Source organism: Ursus americanus, chromosome 12 (genome assembly GCF_024610735.1).
Source record: "Ursus americanus isolate L20-20 chromosome 12, mUrsAme1.1.p, whole genome shotgun sequence".
Classification (NCBI taxonomy): Eukaryota; Metazoa; Chordata; class Mammalia; order Carnivora; family Ursidae; genus Ursus; species Ursus americanus.
The window spans coordinates 20601324-20617382 of NC_142138.1; the positions used below are offsets into that span (position 1 = coordinate 20601324).

General features: G+C 45.8%; 1 protein-coding gene across 2 annotated transcripts in view; it reads left to right on the forward strand.

The window, feature by feature from the left end:
• The window catches only part of CACHD1 (cache domain containing 1), a 201583-nt gene extending 186016 nt beyond the window's left edge, over nucleotides 1-15567 (forward strand). For both annotated transcript variants that reach the window (XM_045802151.2, XM_045802150.2), the window contains exons 22-27: nucleotides 738-854; nucleotides 2041-2192; nucleotides 3736-3897; nucleotides 5218-5295; nucleotides 5893-5994; nucleotides 13767-15567. In XM_045802151.2, the coding sequence (XP_045658107.1) occupies nucleotides 738-854; nucleotides 2041-2192; nucleotides 3736-3897; nucleotides 5218-5295; nucleotides 5893-5994; nucleotides 13767-14005 (850 nt within the window). In that variant the 3' untranslated portion in view covers nucleotides 14006-15567. The remainder of the gene's footprint in view (nucleotides 1-737; nucleotides 855-2040; nucleotides 2193-3735; nucleotides 3898-5217; nucleotides 5296-5892; nucleotides 5995-13766) is intronic.
• The last annotated feature ends 492 nt before the right edge of the window (nucleotides 15568-16059 follow it).

Consider the following 16059-nt stretch of genomic DNA (forward strand, 5'->3'; position numbering starts at 1 on the left):
GAAGGTGATTCATTCTAATGACTTAACTGTTCACTGGGTCAGATTTCAAGCCTTAAAATGAAGTCCTCTTTCAGGTTTACATTTAAATGCTATGAAAATGTTTACAATTATATATGGTCCATGCGAAAACTGTTAGACTGTTACAGGCATTCGCTAAGAGTCTGCCATGCATTAGATGCTTTATGCACATTAAATCTCTTCGTTTTCAAATTGACCTTGTGATCAATCTGTGGGTACCTCTCGTGCACACACGCCTCCGCCTAATCTAGCATTCTTTATATTAGTGACAAATCTTAAGAACACAGTTAAATAAATTGGGGTAAATCCCTTCTGTAGAACTTAAATGAAGGAATCCTGTGTGTACTGATACACAGGTGTATGTTTAAGCATAGAAAAACATGTCGAAAGGGACCCTCCTTAAACTGTTAAATTGATTACCTCAGAAAAGAAAGATTTAGAGTGGTAAGTCAGGGAGATAACTTTCCGATTATATACATTCCTGTTTTGTGGGATATTTATGACTTCCTTTATTTATATACACATATATATCATTTCTATTGTACACAAAGATGAACAAATTGAAGCTCAGAGTGGTTAAGTGATTGGCCCAAGGTTACATCTTGTTAAGTGGCCAGGATTCAAACCCTGCTCTGTCTGATGCTATCAAGGGCCAGAGGCAGGATGAGTTTGGAATGGGGGTGGTGTTGGTCCTAACCTCCAGACTTGCTCCTGCCTAGAAACCCAAGCTGCGAGGTCCACCAGGAGCCAGTGACATACACAGCTCTTGACCCTGGCCTGCAAGATGCCCTTCACCAGTGTGTCAACAGCAGGTGCAGTCAGAGGATGGAGAGTGGGTAAGCCTTGCCCAGTGCTTGCTTTTACATCAACACGATGGCTGTGGGAGTAGAACCCAGTAAGGAATGGTGACCAGCAGCCTCGTTGAGCTTTTCCGACTGGTATTGAGCATTCTCCTTCTTGATATTTTCAGACCCAAAAGTGATTCCTATGAGCCTTTTACCCGGCAGGTTTAATGTTGTCCAGTTTCCACTTGTTGTAGCTACTTGGCATTGGTACTGCATGTTGGTCATCTCATCTGGGGATGGGAAAGTTACTCTTGGAATAAAAGGAATGAGAGGGGACATGGCCCGAAGAAGCCAGGGTGAGGGGGCAGTACTCTTGGCTTCCTGAAGCAGAACCCAGCTCTGCGTGTGACACATCATAGCTCATCAGTTCAGCTTTCTTAGAGAGCAGATAGGTTTCATGGTAGCTTTGAGAACCACCAACTACATGTCCCCTACTCCCTGTCCCTCCTCTCTGGATTGTTTGGGACCAGCCGTCATGGGGAGAGTGGCTGTGCTGGGCTACACGGGGGGGAGTGGGGAGATTTGCTTCTTGCGACTGCAGGTGCCATTTTGATAAAACAATCAGGGTGGAAGGGGCAGCCAGTTCTACGTTTAGTGCGTGTTTTAGCAAAGAAACGGTCGGGTATCAGGTAGAAGAATTTGGGGTGTTAGGCAGTAACTCAAAATCAGCTAAATTTGAGAAACACTGCACGTATCCTTTTAGAAAGTCATGCACTTAAATATTCAAAGTTCTAAGAAATTGGCAGTAAGGAAAGCTGTTTTTCTTATCTACTATTTCCCCCAACTTATTTGACCATGTTTCCTTCCTTCTTTTTTTTTTTTCTTTTAAATGACCCTACACATGGGGTCAGGCCAAAATCTAACAAACCTTGGGGCCATTTGGTCTTTTAAGATGACTTGAGATAATCCTGTACTAATCCGTGATGTGTGGATTTTGTGGTATGATCCACAGAGAGAACAGTTTTATTTCTCTCCTTTCCAAGCTGTTGAGAGACATAAAACAGCTATCCCCTGGCAGACTGTTGCTAGTCTTCTTTTATAAGGGAAGGAAACTAAAGCTCAAGGACTTACGGCCCTAGTAAGTAATGGAGCTCTTGAGAGCTGTCCGATGCCCAAGTCCATATGCTGTCCTGCCCGGCCCTGCTTCCTGCAACGCTCAGCATCGTCTTTCTGGCAGGGACTGCTTTGGTGTGCTGGATTGTGAATGGTGCATGGTGGACAGCGATGGAAAGACTCACCTGGACAAATCCTACTGTGCTCCCCAGAAGGAATGCTTCGGGGGGATCGTGGGAGCCAAAAGTCCTTATGTGGATGACATGGGAGCAATAGGTATGTTTGTTGGGAACTCGGAATATTTTGATTCTTCAATACTTTTTTTTTTTTTTTTTTTTTGCCTCTACACTAGGATACAACTCTTAAAAATGATCCTCTACCCTATTTTCCTGTTTCCTTTGCCAGTCGTTTTTAGTTACAAAACCAAGGCAGATAATTACCTTCAAAGCTGGCTAGATATTCTGTGCAGGGTAAGCAGCCATGTTTCCTGCCAAATTTTACAGGCCTGGAATTCGTTCCCGTAAAGCTTGTTCTGAGAAATATCAGGCCTGATTCCTGCGTGGCTGAACTGTGGGGTTGGTTTGAATGTGAGTCCCAGCTGTCAGGAGAACAGGGCCAGTGGTGGGTGGAGTGACCACTGCACGTCGGTCTCCTGCTGCAGCCTGCCCTTACAACGTTTGCAAAGCCAAAGTCTTGTGGCTACAAATCAGTTCTTAAGGTGTTGGGGTCAGCGGAAGCCACAGCTATCTAATGCGGTCTGGGTAGCTTAGGGTGGGGGACAGGGCCCCTGTAGGGAGGAACATGTCTGGGATCAGGCCCCAAGACCTCAAAAATAGCACCTGCCTACCTCCGCTGAGATTTCCTCAATGTCTTTCTGGAGCTGGCACAAGGCCCTAAAGCTTACCTGGCAGGTGAGCTACTTAAACGTTTATTTTTTTTTTTAACATCTCCCCACATTAACCTGTGTATAGAAGAAGAGCTCCTCCTATGTGAGGAAGGGTCCTGAGCTCACATGTTACTCCTGAACCAGGTGAGGACACAGTTGAAGTGACCTTGTTCTAAGACATCCCTTTGTATGTCCGCCTGCAGTCTCCTGCGTGGGGTTGCAAATCGTGTTTTAAAGGGAACCCATAGGGGCGCCTGGGTGGCACAGCGGTTAAGCGTCTGCCTTCGGCTCATGGTGTGATCCCGGCGTTATGGGATCGAGCCCCACATCAGGCTCTTCCACTATGAGCCTGCTTCTTCCTCTCCCACTCCCCCTGCTTGTGTTCCCTCTCTCGCTGGCTGTCTCTATCTCTGTCGAATAAATAAATAAAATCTTTAAAAAAATAAATAAATAAAAATAAAGAGAACCCATAAGCTTTGAAACGTGATCCTTTTTAGAGGTCATGTGATGGATCCATTGGCATTAAGGACACCAGGTACAATAAATCTGTGCTAAGAGGCTCGCGTTGCCCTCCCCTCTGTACTACATGGCTTCTCTTCCAAAAGTAGTCCACACCCAGGGAGCACGGCTTTCGGACCTGGACAGCTCATATTTAAGTGATTCTCATCTCCTCACTGGTTTTAGTGGTCCTTGCCAGGGGTGCTCTTGCTGTGCCGAGCAACCAGCATTTACATTGAGGACCAGGGATTAAAGGAAGGCCCTACTCCCATGTTCTGGTGGGTTCTCTTTGATTCCTTCAAAACTTAGGGTAGCTGCCCTCGTCTCCACCAAACCCCACCTTGCTCTGTTCCTTCCCATCTCACCCCCATCCTCACTTCCTGCCACACTTGAGAAATCATTACAAGGGACATCTGTTTGTTTATTTGAACAAAGGTGATGAGGTGGTCACATTGAACATGATTAAAAGTGCCCCCGTGGGTCCCGTGGCCGGAGGCATCATGGGCTGCATCATGGTCCTGGTCCTTGCTGTGTACGCCTACCGCCATCAGATTCATCGCCGGAGTCATCAGCACATGTCTCCTCTGGCTGCCCAAGGTGAGTTCCAGTTGAATCCAAACTCCTCCAGGGGGCAGCAGCCTCCCTCGTGTCCTCCCGAGGCTGGAAGGGTAGCAGCTGATGGCGTAAGCTGCCAAGCGCTTAAAAGAACAGCACGCTGCATTTTCCGCTTCCATGGAGTAGAATTCGCAAGTCCCCAAAGCTCCCTTTCCTCCGTTAGCCCGTGGCTCACTCTTGAGTGTCTAAACCCTGCGAGCTTCGTCTTGATTCCCCAGAAAATCCCTCGATGCTCTCTCCTCTTCCGCAGCGTGAGCCTACCTCGGCCCGCGTCTGGAATAAGGCAGGCGGGGGAGCTGGGATGCTGAGTGGGGAGTTTTGTGCTTCCCTCGGCTCCGATGTGCTGTCTCTGCTGTTCCAGACGGGTGAAGCAAAGATTGCCCAGGCCACGAGTGGCAAGACCGTGAATCCGTTCTGTTGCCACTGTTATTACATACTGTGAATGAACACAATTCAAAGCAATAATCACATCCCTTGAATGGTATAAGTAATTGAAGTCAGATACAACATGAATAATCTGCAATCGTGGTTTCCATACCAACAGTTAAATATGGTATCTGTGCTCGCTTCCGAGGACAAAACCGTTGAATGGCCGTCCCCGGCCTCCCTAAAAGTCCCCAGGGATATGTTAACCTGACCTTTATGGGGATAAGACTCGCTCACCATTCTTGCTGGACTTGGTCGGGAGCTGCTTTGCTCAGCCTTGCAGCAGTACGGGCAGGTCGATGTTGGAATATTTCCCTGTGGCTGCAACCCTGATGAGGGGGAAGGAGGGAAGATCTCGGGGTAATGTGGCCTGCCTGAGTAACAGGGCTAATCACAAAGTTCCTTCCCCTTGGTAAGATTTGGGTACCAAGATTTCCCCTTGATCAGGATGTGACTATCATCCGGTGTTACCTTATGCCTGGCCTCTGATAGGGTTTCGTAACCCCATTTTATCAGTACAGTCAGCCATGGCTTTAGACCCCTTCCTTCTGTTTCAGGTACATTAGTAGAGGATTAAAAATCCATTAGCCTCTATCAACTTATTTTCTCCTTTCTTTAGAAGTTAATTTCAGGTGTCTCTCTTGATTATTCACTTGTGGTCCTCCCTTTTCTGATTCCTGCTCTCCCTCCTCCTTTAAAAAAAATAAATATTATATATATATTTAGATGGGACATCAGTTTATTGTCTTCCAAGTTTGGACTCATTCTTGATGGAATGCTGTCACCCAGCCATCAAACGGACGCTCCACAGGGTATTAAAGTGGGTGATTGTGTTTGATTAAATAGTCATGTTTCTCTCTTTTTAATGATGGGTAGAAATGTCAGTGCGTATGTCCAACCTGGAGAATGACAGAGATGAAAGGGACGATGACAGCCATGAGGACAGAGGCATCAGTGAGTATTCAAGCTGCCTCGTTGTGGAATGTGCCAGCAGGAGGCTAACCCAGAATAAGCGTTCTTTCTTATATCCTTTGGGCTTATATTAGAATGTAAGAGTCTTTGACGTGACCGGAGTTTTTCCTCCCTGATTTTCCTTAGGAATAAGTGTAGGTGCTTGCTTTGTTTTAGGAAAATCTTAAAAGATTTTATGATGTTCCTTTTTGCATGAATTGCTTTGGCCTAAAACCCCTCGCCCTGCGTTTTCTTTCTCCTCCTCCGTGCTTTCCAGCGTAGTAGTATTTCAGAAAGGCAGTCATCGGGGTGTGCGTTGTTTTAATACCTCGGGGGGGAGTGTTTCTTTATCGAAATAGAGTTCCATTAGAAATACATACCTTGGCCTTCGACTCTATAGAATATATCTTCTTAATGCATGTCGGAGGCCGTAATTAGGGACCTCTCACTGCCGCTAATCCTCACAATTAAAAAAATGACTGATTCTCTCTCTCCAAAGAATAGCTCTCCCAACGTGTGAATGAGCCTACTCAGAACAAATGTACTTGATAAAATAGAGAAAGTGACATCAGAGTGACTAACTGTCCTTGCTTCCCGCAGTCAGCAATACTCGGTTTATAGCTGCGGTCATCGAACGACACGCACACAGCCCAGAAAGGAGGCGTCGCTACTGGGGTCGATCGGGAACAGAAAGCGATCATGGTAAGGTCTAGTTTCTTCTGAGGAACCCGGTGGGCTCCCGTGGGCCGGTGCTCACACCCACACTTCTCCCTCCTGTTCTGCGCTCAAATTAATTACTCTGGCATAGTTTTCCACAAGACACATTCCGACATGGCCAAGGGCAGTTCTGATTATGTCTCAGCACTCCCAGGCATAAGTGAGAGGACCTCTGGGCACACAGATTGCTTTCTAGGTCTTCTGCATGCCTAAGGATTCACATTGTCTAAACGGAGCCTGCTTACCACTCCGCTTGATCCTTGGTGTTGTTAGCTGGCAAACACCAGCATCCTCAAGGGCACTCTCAGTCACATATACTTGGGACATGGTGGGAGTCCATGCTTCCTTCTGGCATTCCCCAGCCTTGCCTGGAAGTTCAGGGAAGGCTTCACCAAGCAGACAACAATTTGCACTGGGCCTAAAGGGTGGTGAAAGAAAAGTTGGGGGCAAAGGATATGAGCGGCGAAGGGACTGGTGTATAGAGTGAGTCACAGTGGTTGTAGATGGTGGCTCTGAGATGCTCAGAAAGGGTAGGGGCTGGACTGGGAAGAGACACCAAGCCTGAGCGGGCTGTCAGTTAAGTCCACAAGCTGTACCGAAGACTTGGGGCCACCACCCAGCTTCTTACCTTGCCAGGGTTCGTATGGCTTGGTGTCATAGAGAACAGCGGACATGTTGGAGTGGCAGGAGTGTGGGGCCTTTCCTGTAATTGGAAGATCTTTTTATTTTTCGTAGGGTGGTTTAATTTTCCAGAAATTTTTTTCTTCCCAGAATCAGGTCTTTTTTAAATGCGTAGATAATGCATTATTTTAATTCTTCTTCCTCCACATCTGCCCTGGGGGGGGGGGCAGGGAAGGATGTCTTCAATCAGTGAGCTTCCACCTCTGTGCTAAAAAATGCAGGAGTGGGTACTCATCAAGGCAGCCAGTGCTGCCTTTTATATGAGAGCCAGGGATTCAGGCTCCCTTTGGAAAACAGGAGAAGCCAAAACTCTGATTTGTAAATTGGAGGCTCCTAATTTGGGCTTCGAATGACATTGTTCCCACCAACTCAGTAGAAACTTCATGTTTCTATGGAGAGTCAAAGCACAATGTAAATTTTTCAGTTTCTTTGACTTTCTGCTTTTTTTTTTTTCCCTAAAAACCTTTGAACCTGCATAAATTCATTCTGCCAGGCAGTTCTGTGCCTCTTCTCCTTTGAATAATAAAACAGGTTTGAGGCTACTAAAGTTCAACAGAAATAATTTCTTATTCAGCAGAAATACTGAATCCTTTCTCTCTCTCTCTCTCTCTCTCTCTCTCTCTCTCTCTCTCTCTCCCCGGATAGAAATCGCTTCCATACGGAATTGGAATTCTGAGTGACATTTGCGATGTTCGGTTAGCTCTCCCATTGTCTTAGGAAAATGGCATATGAAGCAACAGCTTAGATAAAAGGAGGAGTGCAGTGGCAGTCTCTGAAAGCTGAGGAATCTAGCTAAGGGCTTGCTTGCTTTCATTTTTCACAATAATTGGATCCCCGTTATCCCGAAGGAATGAAAAATAGTTTCTCATGCAGACAGAATGCAGTGCCAAAAAAACGGAAGGCATTGGCACGCCCCCTAATTCCAAATGCACCACAAAATCAGTAGCCTTGAACTGCATGTTGTCATATCCCTGAGCCTGTACGGTGGGTCACTAAAAGTGGCGGCATCCAGTGCCCGTGCCCCTGTGATGCCGAGAATAAGCCGTAGGTGCACGTTATGACCAGGAAATCTAATTGAATCGTTTCGTCAGCGCGCGTCTTCCTCAGCTCTGTTCTGTTACTTGGTGAGTGTACTGGGCACCTGCTCTTTGCTCCGCCCGTGGAGGGACCTGGTGAAGGGGCGGCCTCGTTTCTGTGAGGCAGAGGGTGTGGGGGAGCTTACCAGATAGGGTCAAGCACAGGTGCCTGGGAGCCCCCGTCCCCCTCTTTGCAAGTTATGATATCTTAGTGAGGCTACCTGGGACCTTAGTGTCCTACTGATAAAAATGGGAGGAGAAATTTCTCCCTGGTGACGTTGTAAGCATTAAATGCGATACCCTATGGCCGGCATGTTGAGCTCAGGGCTGACCTCCCCACCTCCATACCCACTCTGCCCTCAAGGAATTTACAGTCTAGCAGGAAACTGTAACTGCATGCGTGTATTCGTAAGACTGATAAAAGGCTGAATATGACAGCGTCCTTAAAGGCCCAGAACAAAGAAGATAGAGAGATAGTTCACTTTTTTCTGCATGTAAATCATGGACTTCTCCTGGGGGGAAGGTGGCATTGGCGCTGGCCCTTGAACTGGTAAAATCCCAGCCCCATGGTTCTTTGCAATCCAATGAGCGTGTTTCCACATGAGTCCTTCCGTCTGATACACGAAAGGGAAACTCAAAAGAATAAAATACATAAATATGTAAGTACTGAACAGACTAGACTTTCATGGTATGGTTTAGAATTGTGATATTCCTAGAATTAAAACCGAACGTGACCAAGCCAAACTTGGGAGACTCCAAGCTGCATTTTTATTTAGAAATATAGTTGACTCTTGAACGTTGTGGGCATAAGGGGCACCGACCCCCGCCCCTGGCACAGTGAAAAATCTGCATCAGACTTCTGACTCCCCAAATACTTAACAACTAATAGTCTACTGTTGACCGGAAGCCTTATCAGTAACAAACAGTGGATTAAGACACTTTTTGTATGTTACACATATTATATACTATATTCTTATAACAAAGTAAGCTAGAGAAAAGAATATGTTAAAAAAAATCGTAAGAGAAAAATGCATTTACAGTACTGTCCTGTATTTGTGGAAAACCGGCCTCTAAGTGGACCCACGTAGTTCAAACCCCTGTTGTTCAAGGGTCTGTGGTAGTTAATGTGGCCAAGAGAGTTTTGTGTTTCAAAGGAATTTTATTTTAATTTTTCAATCTTAAAAAAACTACTCAAAATAGGAATAGTTCTTGAAATTGACAAAGAATTTTGTCAGTATTCGAAGACCACTTAGAATGATTGTTTTTCAGCACTTGACTATTTATTGTTACTCTCACAAGTAGTGATTAAAAAAATTACTCCCTACTGATGCTTTTAATCTATATATGCTCCACCCATTATCGCTCCTGAAAATAGCATGTTCTAATCATCAACTGGCTTATTTTTAAGTTAAAAACCACCAGTGTATATTTGTTCTTTGTGAATTCGTGTGTTGGTTACTATCTCACTGGAAACGTTATGCAAATATATATTAAGCCACATTTTTTCTTTGTAAAAGAGAAATTTCCTCCTAGTGAAGCAAATTCCAAAAAGCTTAAAAGGCAAATGCTGAGCCTTTTTGTCAAATGTGTCAAAAGTACACAGTGCACCGTCAGACCGTTTTCTAAAGGTGCACAGATATTCTCCTGCAGTTACTCTCTGTGACCACAAGGTGGAGAGTGAGTCGTCGTCCCCCACGCCTTCCCCCAGAAGGACCTAACATCCCTAACCATCAAGAGAGGTTTCTCAGGAACCATCAGCTAAATATGTAAGCAGGATACTAAAGAGCCACAGCCTAATCTTGACTCTTCTGTTCTTAACGCCTGGCCTCCTTTCTGAAGCCTACTTTTTGCTTGAGGTCATCTTTGCAAAGACTTGACTGTGTATAGGTTTGGGTAGTAAAGAAATCTTTCCTTTGAAAGTGTTTGCTGATACCCTTTGTGTTTTCAATAGTGCTTCCCCCTCCATGAGTCAGACTGAGTCTGTCTTATTCATCACTGTTCCCAGCACTCAACAGAATTGCCTGGTGCTAAGTAAACACTCCATTTGTTAAGTGAGAGCATGTGTTTGGATTTTTCCTCCTTCTCCACAGCTTGCTATCCCTCCCTCCAGATTTTCATTAATTACTGAGATAAGAGGAAGCCTGAGTAAGTTACAGAGGGGTTGAGCAATGTCCCCAGAGCAAGTGGTTCACTTTGGAAGAGCCTCTGCTGGGGAGGTTCCCATCAGAAAGCAAGAACAGGAGAAATGGGGGTGCCCCTGAGTGGCTTTGGGAACAGCTCTACCATCAAAACCACCTGAGCCTGTGACCAGCCAGGTTGAAGGCATCCCTGGACTCTTAAGTTGGAAGCCCTGGGCAGGGCCCAGTGAGTCCTGGATTGTCTTCATTATTCGGTGAGCCTGGGAAATGTCACAGCAGAGAAAACCACAGATAACTCAAAAAATTAATGCCATTGCTTTGGGAGCACAGTAATGTGATTTTGAAAAATGAGGTGCCTGCTTTCTGTGAGGCATTGTGTTGAGTATTCCGAGTACAGAGATAAGAATTTGCTAATGGACAAGACAGCCCTGAAGTTTATTATATAGTAAAAATCTAAGAGAGATGTGCACAGAATGCCATTTAACTCGCAGAAGGGACATCCGACCGCATGCGGGCTGAAGGCTGGGGTTGGACTGCTTCCCAGAGAAGACCTTTAAAAGCTGAAGCATGAAGCACAATAGCCAGACGAGGGAGGGTGGGAGGGTGGGAGGGGGAGCCCGGCAGAAGGCCTGTCACGAATGTGCAAATGAGTTAACAGTTACCATGGGTGCTTGTAAATGAGTAGAGATGGGAAGCCATTCAGGATATGCTTGGAGGCAAGATAAAGACAGCCCAGCGCTAAAGGCTGGCCAACAATAATCAACAAAGACACCAAGATTTTGCCGAAAGTGTAGTTTCTCCTCAAGTTCCCTACGGGTAAAGCACATGGCAGCATAAGCACACACAGCACTTTTTACCTGGGCTTTCGGAGCCTGCCGTCCGGTCTTACGTTCCACACTGAGCACTGCCCAAGCCGAGAAACTCACTAGGGCTCCTGATGCTTGCTCTTGAGGAAAGGCATCACTGTTTCCCCAGCCCCGGAACCTAGAAACCTCAGTCTTATCCAAGGATGCCAACCCGCCTGGCATCTTCACCAGGCAAGTCCATTTGGCCACCAAATTCAGCCTACTCTGCACTCCAGTGGTCTCTTGAAGCCAGCCCCTTGCTCTTCTTAACACCGCTGCTGTCCCTTCAGGTCCTCATCATCTCCTGGGCCAGTACGCCACCCTCCTATCCTCTGAGCCTCTGATCCCTCCTTCCTTCTGTCCAGCCTCCTTCTTGCCACAAGGGATCCTCTTCAAGCACCTTATGTCATTGCCACTCCTCCACCCCCTTGCCTGTTATCCTAAATCCCAACTCTAGCTCCACCAGCCTTCTTGATCTGGTCTGAGCCCTCATGTCTAGCAGTGTCTCCTGTGTCTTTCTCCCCCATACCGAGCTTTTTATCATCCCCCAAGCCCGCCAGAGATTTTCAGGCTATTGTGTCTTTGTATTTGCTTACCTCCTGGCCTGCAGTGCCTTTCCACCCCTCTCTACCTAATGAACACCTTCTCTCCCATGAGAGCTACCTAAGTGTCCTCCTCAGGTATCCTGAGCCAAGCTAACCAGCTTTGGTATTCCTTTCGGTATGCCTCAGTTTTAACACCTGTTTTCCCTTCTTGAGGGCTTCTCAGGAGCTGGGGCCTGACCTTTACCCCTTTTTCTGGTGAGCGCCCCCCAACCTGGCACCAAGAAGACTCTCCGTGAGGGTAGACCTGAATGTCCATGAACTCCTCCTCTTCTGTGCTGACTTCTCATGGTCAACACTCCTGTGTTTCTGGCTAGACATCTCCACAGACTCTCAAGTCAAGATGTCTAAAACAAAACTCATCTTCATTCCTGAGACTGGGGATCTCCGAGTCTTAGCATCCTGACTCCAAGGCACAGTCCCTTTAACTGCCCTTCAGCACCCCCACCACCCCCTCACTTGTAAGAGCTTACCAACTTCTCTTGTTTCCGCTCCTGAGATACTTTTAAATCTGTCCAATCCTGTACCCCTAGTTGTAATTCCTCGTCTCTCATCTGGGCTGTCAGAATAACCTCTGAACTGTCCCCCTCTCTCTCCTTTTTATTCATAAAAAAAAGCTGGCATCAGAACTCTCTTTGAAACACAGAAACTATCATGCTATTTTTTTCAGTCTGCTTAAAATGTTCTGTTGTTTCTCCATTTTCTCTGCTTTGACACGGCCTTTATAATAAGACTGTAACTCCCTTTTCCACCTCCCTCCTGCCACGTTCTCCAGCTGCCTGCTAGCACCCGCCCTAGCCACATGGTGCAGGAATGGCCTTGGGGTTCCACACCCCTGTGGCTGTGCTCCTCTGTCTCCTTGCTCCTAGCCACCTACCAAACTCCTGCACATCCTTTAAAGCCCAACTAAAATAGGAGTATTTCCGTGAAGCTTTCTCATTCTTCCAGCGGAATTAGTTATTCGGTGTTCTAGATTTCAGTTCTACCTCAGCTATGGCACTTACCGTTGTCCGCGGTAAAATAAACCTAGCTTCACAAAGATGTGTCTCGTGTTCGGTTGTGAAATCCTCAAGGAAGAGAAACATCTCTTACTCAGGTTTCATCGTCTCCCCCGTCTGGCCCCATAATGGTTTCCTATCAATGAATAGTTGGGCAGATCCGTGCTTGTATTGGCTTTATTTCTCAAGCACTAGCTATTAAGCACCTTGTACAAGGACCGGGTTTTCACCTTGGTGTCTCCTGCAATGCCTGACACAGTGTCTTGTACATAGTAGGTGCGCAATAAATATTCGTTGAGTTGGACTGGCTTAAATAATTCTGTCATTTGAGAAATGTTTCATTGAGGACAGAGAATTGCCTTTCTCATTTTTGCACAGAGCATACGTTTTCAACCACAAACTATTCCTGCTTGGCTGTATGCAAGCACATCAATTTTGCAGCCACAAATGTGACTAGCGCTACGCACGGGTGAGCGCTGATTGATGCTAACGGTAGATGCAGTGGAAATATTAATGAGCTGCCACTTCTCAAAATTTTTAAAGGGGATTTTTGCAATATTTAAAAACATGCCAGGGTTCTTGGAATGGAATCCTTTGATCAGCAAGGGCGTTTTCTTTTGAAACATGTATTACTTAGAATACCGAAAGAAATTAATCTTTAAATACGGGGAGCCAGCTTACACAGAGAATAGTTGATTCCTTTGCTGGATGCCATGGGTCTATGTGGAGTTAGTATTTCATGGGGTGGAACTCTGGGCAAGTTCATTAACCTCTCTGATCGTCCCCTCCCTCACCTGTAAAATGGATGTTAAACCACATGCCTTGTTGGTGTGTGGGAGCCCCAGGACACTGGCATCTGCCGTGGAGCAGGTGTGTGGGTGATGGCGGCCATTGTTTTTGCTCTCACTGTGTTGCGATGTCACATTCAGGCCTGTCCAAGCCCTGTTCCCCCCAACTCGATCCAAGTCCCGTTAAGACTTTTTGTTGTCGTTTGAGCTGCCTTTTTTTTTCTTTAAAATAAAATTAACAGTCCTAATGTTAATCTCCGGGAAAGGTGTAGGAGGATCGCTCCCAAATGTCAGTGGTAGTTATCTATGGATCAGAGGCGATGTGCGGTGATTTTAGTTTTTGTTTTGTTGATTTGGGGATTTGGGAAAAGGCTGCTTGTATATTTTTTTTCTTATCTGTGCTCTCTCAGGTGTCTAAAACCGTTATGGTTTTATTGTGTAATTGTGGAAAAAGAATAGCTCATAAAAGATGTCTGTAGAAATAAGTCACTTGAACGTCTGCTGGCAACCTGCAGACGTTTACAGCCCGGTAACACAAAGATAGGAACATCTCCCAGTGCCCCAGAAATCTGATGTCACATCTCCCTGCGTCTGGAAGCTCTCAGCTGCCTGTTCTGTTCCTTTTCTAGGTTACAGTACCATGAGCCCGCAGGAAGACAGTGAAAATCCCCCGTGCAACAATGACCCCTTGTCAGCGGGGGTCGACGTGGGAAACCACGATGAGGACTTGGATCTGGACACCCCACCCCAGACTGCCGCCCTACTAAGTCACAAGTTCCACCACCCCCGCCCCCACCACCCCACGCTGCACCACAGCCACCACTTACAGGCGGCCGTGACAGTACACACTGTCGACGCGGAATGCTAACACTCCCCTCACCTCCGCGAGAAGATGGAATCTGGGAGGTACAGAATGTTCTGGAGGGGAAGAAGAGCCAGCATCAGAGACTCCACTGCAAGAGGCCCCTTGTGTGTGTGTGTGTGTGTGTGTGTGTGTGTGTGTGTGTGTGTGTGTGTGTGTGTGAGCGAGCTTTGTCCAGAGTGATTGACCTTTCCTGCCCGTTCACGTGTTTCAAAAGGAGCGACAACAACAAACTCACGGGAGAATGCAAGGCTGGCTCCGAAACGGAGGGGAAGGAAGCCTGATTAATGAACCTGCCATCGTACTAAGGGAATGGAATAGAAGGCAAACCTCCAAACAGAGACAAAACCTGTAAATGAAACATGGGGAACCTTCGTTAAGCTGAGCCAGAGGAATGTTCCAAGGAGCCAGAAACATTCGGCTGTCCTTAACTGGAAGAGAGAGAAATGTGCCCAGCCGGAGACGGGGCGCGAGGCACATCCAGAGAGAAACGTGAGCTTCGAAGACTCCGCCGGGTTTCGTGGCGGTCCCTAGACACCGCAGTTGCTCTCTGGAACTCCTGTTGGGCCCTAAATGATGCATCTCAAAATTTCTAAGTAAAGGATTATTTTTCTACTATTTATTGAACTTTCAAACATTCTCAAACTTTGGGGGAAAGAAAAGGAAACACATGAGAAATTTTCAGCAGTCATGCCTAGCCTTTTTGTGTGTGATGAATGGTTCTTGGACTAAGAAGTTGTTATTTAACAGACACCATCCCACTGCCCCAGTCCACAAGATGGGAAAATGAAGAAATCTCTCTCTCCAACCTGTTTACATGCCTTTTCTTTAGAAGATCGTTTTATGGGAACACTCTTTATTTGTAATGCAGTATTCTTTCTCTGTGTTTGACAGAGGTGGGGAGGACAGAGGAATCCAAAATGCTTACGGAAGTTTTAATGTTTCTTTCTAACTCCTTTCCACTCCCTGTACAATGCTTTTCTTAGATTTCTACAAAACTTAATATTACAACCCCGGCCTTTCAGCTAAGGGAGAGATGGATTTCTTCTCCTTGCGTTAGAGACTATAAATTTTTAAACGTCACATTCTGATTGTGAGAATAGTGAGTACCTAAAGGAAGATGTTCTGAAGATTCACGGTTGGTTCTTAAAGATTTCTTCGGATATCCTAGTTCAAAGCTGCTGCCAGTTATCCAAGAAGTTACCCACCAGACCGCTTCGTGGCGTATGCAGAGATTAATAAAATCTGGCTAATATAACATGGGGCATTGTAATTTTGAAGTAGTGTTCTAATTACAGTGATGTATTTTAGATTCACATTTTGTGATTCAAATATGTTATAAAGACATTCTTGCACCGTGTGTGTGGTAAATCTCCGTTTATATGTAGTTGGAAAAAAAATTCACTGAATAACGTTTTAATGATAGGGTATTAATGACATAATGTAAAAAAAAAAAAACAATTGGTTCTTCAGCAGTACGGAAAGTAAACTATGTGCGTGCTATCAGGAAACCCCTTCCTACTGTGTATAAATTTGCAGTCTAGTGAAATAAACTGTATGAACGGACAGCTTTAGTGTTCATAGTGATTGTTAACGTCCGCCTTCTTGCGCCTCCAGGCAAATTACATCCACTTTGTAACGAGCAGATCAGTCACCAAACTGAAAGTAGGCCTCCCCTCGATGCTGCCGTCCACTTCGGGGGTTTCTGGACATCTGGAATATGCAAAACATTTAAGAAAATAATGGGATAAAATTAAAAGTCAATGTTAAAAAATGTGTGGGGGCCCACCCCCCTCGCTGAGCATCTGCGTTCATGTCAATAATAAAGAGATGGTTGTTCTCGAATTCCTGGAGAGAAGGGGTGACTTTCCTGTCTTTCCAGAAAGTTAAACCTCTCCGTGAGATACCGGTATGTTTCCTGAAGTTGAGGACCTTTGTGTGATGACACTAGCTTCTTGATAGGGGGAAACTTGGGGTTTTTGAGAAAAGAATCACAAAACAGAGCTTAATAAAATAACGTTAAAGCCTACTCAAATGTAGGAACAGAAATGCATCTTGTG